This window comes from Apteryx rowi, unplaced genomic scaffold (genome assembly GCF_003343035.1).
Source record: "Apteryx rowi isolate R43461 unplaced genomic scaffold, aptRow1 scaffold_60, whole genome shotgun sequence".
In the NCBI taxonomy this organism is placed as follows: domain Eukaryota; kingdom Metazoa; phylum Chordata; class Aves; order Apterygiformes; family Apterygidae; genus Apteryx; species Apteryx rowi.
Window position 1 is genome coordinate 475,512 of NW_020450872.1, and position 6,956 is coordinate 482,467.

Below are 6,956 nucleotides of genomic sequence, written 5' to 3' on the forward strand. Positions count from 1 at the left end.
CCTCTGTGGTAAAAATCTGATTACTAGCACACAGGAAGAGATGGAAAGAACTTTGGGGGAAATATGTATCATACCAGCCAAAATAACACTGCCCAAAATAACGTTTTCTGGTGCTTCCTAACAGTTTAGAAAGATGAAAGCAATTCAGCTTCTACCTTGGCAGAATAAGAAGAGTGGAGCATCTTGACAGGAGAAAGATTATTTTTTTTAGGTTTTTTTTTTGAGAACTCGTTTAAAGTTCTGAATTCCGTACTATTATCTCTAGTTACAACTTCAGTACAAATTTAAAAGCATCTCTGCCTTTTTGATGTTTACATCATATAACATTGATGATAGATCCTGAAAACAAGCAAGAGAAGGTTGCACAGACCTCCAAAACTTGGTACAACTGTGAGTGACAATTTAGCATCAACCCAGCAGCAGCACTAACATCTTACCAGATTTCTGCAGCAGATAATCTACTTTAACTGCAGAGCACATTAAAAAAGTCATGCTTGTGCAATTAGTTAATTAAAATAAATATGGTAATCCTCCTGCTGCAGAGACCTGCCAGTTAATCAATTATTCAGGAATCATCAATTAAAACAAACATTCAGCTATTTGTGTAATCAGCTATGTGTTTACAATAGCACACAAACAAGCAAAGCTGAGCCCTGTTTATAAATCAGTGTCAAGATGAATCAAAAAGCATGGTGTTATCCATCTACAAAACTAGATGATAGAAGTTTTCCATAAAACACCTGAAATTACGTCCAACATCCAGATTAATTATTCCCTGTGCTTTCATCATAAAACGACGTTAACAGAATTCATCCAAGCTACACATACATATCACATAGCCTATACTAGAAGAAATTAATTGTAAAGTCAAAAAAAAAAAAAAAATCAAGAAGTTAGGAAACCCAGAAAGTGAGTGAAACTTTAATTTGTTTCCCTTGCCCTACAAGGACACATCGTGTGCTGGCAAAGACCTGATCACATGCTATTTTTCCATAGAAGCATTTAGCTCATTGAAACACACAGACAATGCTCACTCTAGAAGCTCCTACTTGATGGCATATCCTTTATCCTCAATGCTACACAAATCCTTCTCTGAAGATTTTATAAGTAACACAGACAAAGCCAGTAGTAAATTAATAATTGTAAATGCTTCACACAAATTCTCATAGCACCCCACTGGAGTGAAACACTGGGATTACTAAAATCTCACAGCTGCACAACAATGTATTCAAAAGTATCCACTAATTTTGGTGCCATATTTGACAAATATAAGGCTGGTAAGTTCAAGGTACGGCTCCTATTAATATAAAATTTTAACACTCAGCACTTCAGTAAAACAGACCTCACTGTCTTAAGCTGGGCACCTGGAAGACAAGAGGCACACAACAGTGGACCACTTCAGTTCAGATGAAGTGACTTGCACACTATCAAATGAGAACTCTGCAACAGACACATGGAGAGATTTTAGAAGCTAACCATCAACTTCCTTGGCCAGAACATTTCCCTTTTTTTTTTTTTTTTTTTTTTTTTTTTTTTTTTGAAATCCACCTGTCCTATTGGCTATAGACTAAGGTTAAAAAAAAAAAATGAAGAGACAATCTTGAGAGCTAAGAGTTTCCTTGAATATAATATCCTTGAGTCATCTCCAGATCATGACAGTGAATTGGGATCCTTTGCTAAAAGGAGAGAAAGTACCTAGTCACATGACTCACAAGTGTCACAGTGCACAAGAGCCTCAGTGTCAGGGCTGTATAGGCAACACGGATACTGTCCTTGCAATGTAGGTTTTTGGTGTGGCATCACACTGGCCCCTGTAAGGACAGCCAGCCAGGTCAGAACTTTTAGATCAAGCTTTGCCACTTCAGCTAACAAAATAACTGATAGCAGAACCAGGCTGTTATTCTGCAAGTGGACTAGCACAATAAAGGAATAGCACATCTTGCCAGTGGGCTTCACAGATAATTGTAACATTTCCATTCTTTTACTTAATCAGTCCTCATTTCACTTCTTTGACACTTCATCCCAGTTGAATGCAAGTGAAAATAGGCTGAATAGAAAGTGTCAGACGATCTTAAAGAAGCTGCTCACTGTTAGAAGCGGCAACCTTGGAGATTACAGGACTCAAAATACTTTGCAGCTAGACTAATCAAACTGAAATATTACATACTGAAAACCTTAAACTGTGGAGAGATGGACCTCAGTGTTGGTGACAGTCACCTATACATACCACTCAAGAAGCCTGTACTATGCATTCTGTTACCCATCTTCAGAAGTCCCAAAAGCCTCTACACTGCATATGCTAACCACAGTCAGCGGTGCCACCTTCTCCACACTGAATTAAGCTAAACCTGAAAGATTCAGGAGGATCTTTGCTGTTCTTAGTAAGCAGAATTTCCTTGGCAAGAAGCTCTTCAGAATTAAGAATTAACAGGTCTTTAGCAGCAGACCATAAAACTGGACAGATTCAGACACCAGACTCATTCTGGCAAGATTCTCTCTAGACACACGAGTGCCAATTCTTTGTCACTGAACTCTGAGCATTAAGTACTGAGTCAAAACATGTGTCCTTTTGATATGTGGATCTCTCTCCTATGCATACAGGTCATTTCTATAGGCATCTTTCTATACCCTTTTTTCTCCTTTCTTAAGCTAACTATAGGGAGGGAAATTCTGAGAAATTCTGAGAAYACAGCATCTGGTCAGATTCTGGAACAAATTCAGAAGCAGGTGGAACTGATGAGCAGCCAGTGTGCATTCTTTGCTCTACCCACCAACCTGCCGCTCAGGACAAGCGCAGAAACACTGACAGTGCTCAAGGATTCCAGAAGCTTACTGAGTATGGAAGAAAAATTTTACTTGAACGATGCAATTAGTCAAACATCTTCATTTTCCGCCCTCTCAAGCCTCAAGGCTCACCTGTGCAATCTGTATTGGCTGAGATAGAGGGATCTGCGTCATCGGCGTTGCAGCAGAGGCCGAGATGGTGGCACCTGCAGCGCTGTGCTGCTGACTGGCTGAATGCTGCACTGCAGCCGCCAGCAACTGTGCCTGCGCCTGCTGTAGTAATAACTGTTGCTGGGCTGGCGTCAACGTGAGCTATAAATAATTAGAAAACACAGCCATTAATAAAGGGAAGAGCCATTTAGCTGCAAAGTCATTAACTAGCCCATTCCTAGTTATATTAACCAGACATTCCTAGAACTATTACTACAGTTCAGCCATTAACCAGCCAATGACTTTGGCCTTAAATAAGCACAGCTGGCCACTCAGCATGGTGAAGGAATCAACCTGTCACAAAACTGACGCAAACCAAATGGTATGAGCAGACTCATTTGTACTTAGATTGGAACCTACAGAACCGACATTTACATCTAAGTTTTCTCCATGGCTCGACTAGGAGCTTCAGGAAAAAAGGTAATTAAGTAGCAAGCAAAAGAAAAGAATCAGTACTGCCAGGATTTGAAAGGAAATTTACACCCAACAGAACAGCAAGTGATTAGCCAGATGAATGAGAAGCAGGAATGCTGGCTATGGCTACTGAACAAACTGATAACACCCCAGCTGCTTCACATTAGCATGAATCCCTGCCATATTCCATCATTTCCATTATGCCCTAAGATATAAGTAAAGAACACAAGCTCCATTTGTTTCTCTCCAAGTCTCCCCATCTGTTTTTTTTTATTTTTTAAATAGAATAGAGTTGGCAAGTTTACATCCCTTCCCTTTCCCAAGCATGCATTATCTCTATGAAACAGGTGGCAGCAGTCTCTCCTTTACATGTAAATGAATCTTGATGCCCATATTTACTACAGTCTATGTCTGCATAGGCCTGGAGTCTTGAATGCTGCACTACTGCAGACATTCCTAAAATAAAACAAATTAATACTTTTTGAAAATGAGAAAAATAAGTTATTAAAGCCCAACATATCTTATTGTTAAAAAACCCTCACTTTAAAATTTTTCAAATGTAATTAATCAAAAACTAAATATGGATGTCTATTTACAAAGTAACTTACTAGAAGGTTTAAGAACTGAACATGACATTAAGACATCATTTCATACAAGCGTAGAGAAGATCTAACCTCACAGTTCAAACTGTAAATATGTGGTTGGAATGACTAGCTTTAAAATCCTTATTTAACATGCAAAGTCTTAAAATGGCAAAGCTGATTACACCAAACCAGCCCATTCATAAAACTTGCTTTTTCTTTAAATAACTGAAGGCATTTACAATTTAGAAACCCCAATAATCCTTAAACAACAGCTATCCCATAATCCCTCCCAAAACTCTGTGGTTAAAAAAGCCCTCAAAACTGAGAGGTTAAAGCAGAAGAGTTGAATTAAGGTAGGCTGAGACAAGGACCAACCTAGTTACTTAAAAAGAAATGTGTTTGACAAGAGAAAGAATTAGTGTCAGCAGTCCCCCCATTTTTGTTTTTCATCATAGCTCAGGTATCTGATAAGATTTAGTCTCATGCTCACATGTCTCATTTTAATCTTGCAAAGAAATAAAAATTCAACTTTATGACATTAGTGACTTTCTTATTTGTACACACCAGGTTTTCGTTTCATTGCAGAGTTGAGGAGGATACTGAGAACAGAGAGAAAAAAATACCTTTTTTTTCCTGAAGCAAATACTTTGCAACTAAAATCAAAAAACAAAAATTACTGACAGTCTGCTTTTTTATAGGAAAGTATTTTCTGATCTCTCTTTCACTCAAGCTTCTTCCTATGTTGCAAGGAATGACAATACCCTCCCTTGGCAATTCTAAGGGGACAGCAATATTGCCATCGTTCAACAGATAGGAGGCTTGCTACAGTACTCTCGGGTAAACCTTACCCCGGTGATCTGTCCTCCGGCCAGCATGAGCTGGGTCTGGGGTATGGCCGCCTGCACTGAAGGCTGCTGGGAAGGCTGGCTTGGCTGCTGAGAGTCCCCAGATTCTTCATTAGATTTAGACTAGGGAAAAAAAATATACAAGTCTTTATAGTGTAAAACAGATGTTAATGCATACACTGCTATCTCAACACTATACAACAAAAATCTTTTTCATCTACATATGAAAAGCCCTTGGGTTTATTTTAAGAGTGGGTTTAAGCCATGGTTCTATGYGCCCACCATCTCAGCTATGATTGCTCTAACATGTCTGTAGGTAATGCTGTTTGAACAAAACAAAAACACTCTCAGGTCTTTTGCAACTCTGACATTATTTTCAGATCCTATTTCATTTTACGCAATGCAATTGAAGCAGACACTACCTTTTAGCATAAAGAAAGAAAAGGTTGTTAAAATTATTCACTGCCTAAAATCCTCAACAATGGAACAGGGGAAAGGAGATTGTGTTTCCATTTTCTGTATCTGCATCCTGCACCTCTAAGTCACCGTGTCATTGACTTATATGGAACTGGTCTGAGAAATCCTCATATGTTTATCTACCTACAGCAAAGCACACAATAAACACAGTGCTTTTAAATAAAGTTTTTAAAGTTTAGCATTTATTTAACTGAATGCTGCTTCACTTTAAAAGGCTATTTATTTTTTTAGAAGAAGAAATTGTGAAGACACGAGGGAGGAAATGCAAGTGCATGAAGGGGGGGAGAGAGTTTTATGATAATTAAAACTGGTTATGCAGAACATTAAAATTCTGCATAGATTTGCATATTTTCCACCACCTGTTTTGGGGACTGCAGAGCAGGCTAATTAACATAAAGGCTCTGATTAATTCTGCCAGTCATTGAGCGATAATTACAGCGCAGGACTGTAAACATTCTGCACTGGAGATACAGCCTGTTTGCCAACATCTCTCTCAGGGATGGAAGTTTACCATGGCAACCAAGGCAATTTTCTGCCTCCTTCCTCTTAGGAAGGAAGGTCACTATACCTCCTCTTCTTTCCAAATTGGTATTATGTGCAAGTGGGTCCACATTCTCTTGCGTTTTATGTAATGCTTGACACACGTTCTTTAATAATAAGCAATAGTGAAACCAGATTTCAATAAAACGGCATCCCTTGTCCCTTAATGTAGTTATCGAGGGGAAGCAGCATGTTAACTGATACACTACGAAGCGTTTGGGACCATATAAAAAGTTTGAAAGCTTTGTTGTCTCCTGTACATTATTAAGCAGCAAGTACTCTGACTTATTTTGAAAGTACTGTGTTTTATTCACACAAGCAATCTACACTAGCCACATTACATAGTTAACGTTAGATTAGACTCCTATACTCGGCTACCAGAAGTAAGGACAATTTGCAAAGTAACTCTGGCAATGTAATCCTTGAAGTGATTAAAATAAGGGAAGAAATGGAAGAACATGAAATATTCCTGGAGTTTTATAGATAGTTTTCATGTTATATTACAACAGTTGACTGAAATTCAGCATAAAATTATGTTCTTCGGATGTTTTAAGCATCTCCAGTTTCTGAATGCTTACAATCCTGAACCTCCTTTACAGCTGTGGAACTATCATACCTATCTCCTGCAAGCCCAGTCAAAACAAAAATACAGTGACATATCACAGGTTAAAAACTCTCTCTAATCGGACAAACAGCCTGTTTGGGAAGCAGAACGAGAGAAGGAACAGCAGAAGGAGGAAACAGTCCTTACCTGTACATTTAAGGACTGAGCAGCAGCCTGTAAACTTGTTCCAGCAAGCTGGACCTACAACATAGTGCAAACGCAGGAAGGAAATAGCGTAGGAGCCACAGAAAGCTTTAAAGAGGTAAAAAGAACAACCCTCTCTTTCCCAACCAACAAATAACTCCTCCAAGAACTACACACATACACCCCTATAACACTTGAATGATTGAAATAGGGGTTATGCGCAACATTGAGAAAATCCGTATGAACCTTTCGCAGTATTATTCGTCTACTTCTTGCTGAAGGTATTTCTTCCTGCCTAGGGACCTAGATATTAATGCGAAATTGAGTGGCAACAGAGCATTTGGAGGTGGACAT

At 38.7% G+C, this 6,956-nt stretch overlaps 1 protein-coding gene across 9 annotated transcripts in view; it reads right to left on the reverse strand.

Annotated features, from left to right (window-relative positions):
* POU2F1 (POU class 2 homeobox 1) overlaps positions 1–6,956 on the reverse strand; it is a 119,620-nt gene that overhangs the window by 41,457 nt on the left and 71,207 nt on the right. For 7 of the 9 annotated variants that reach the window (XR_003256274.1, XR_003256273.1, XR_003256272.1 and 4 more), the window contains 3 exons: positions 6,606–6,659; positions 4,841–4,960; positions 2,917–3,096 (listed from right to left, as the gene is read on the reverse strand). Coding sequence is in view for 6 of the 9 variants with exons in the window: in XM_026083385.1 (XP_025939170.1) it covers positions 2,917–3,096; positions 4,841–4,960; positions 6,606–6,659 (354 nt within the window). In the remaining 3 variants the exon portion in view is untranslated. The remainder of the gene's footprint in view (positions 1–2,916; positions 3,097–4,840; positions 4,961–6,605; positions 6,660–6,956) is intronic. The other 2 variants (XM_026083389.1, XM_026083388.1) reach the window with 1 other exon arrangement.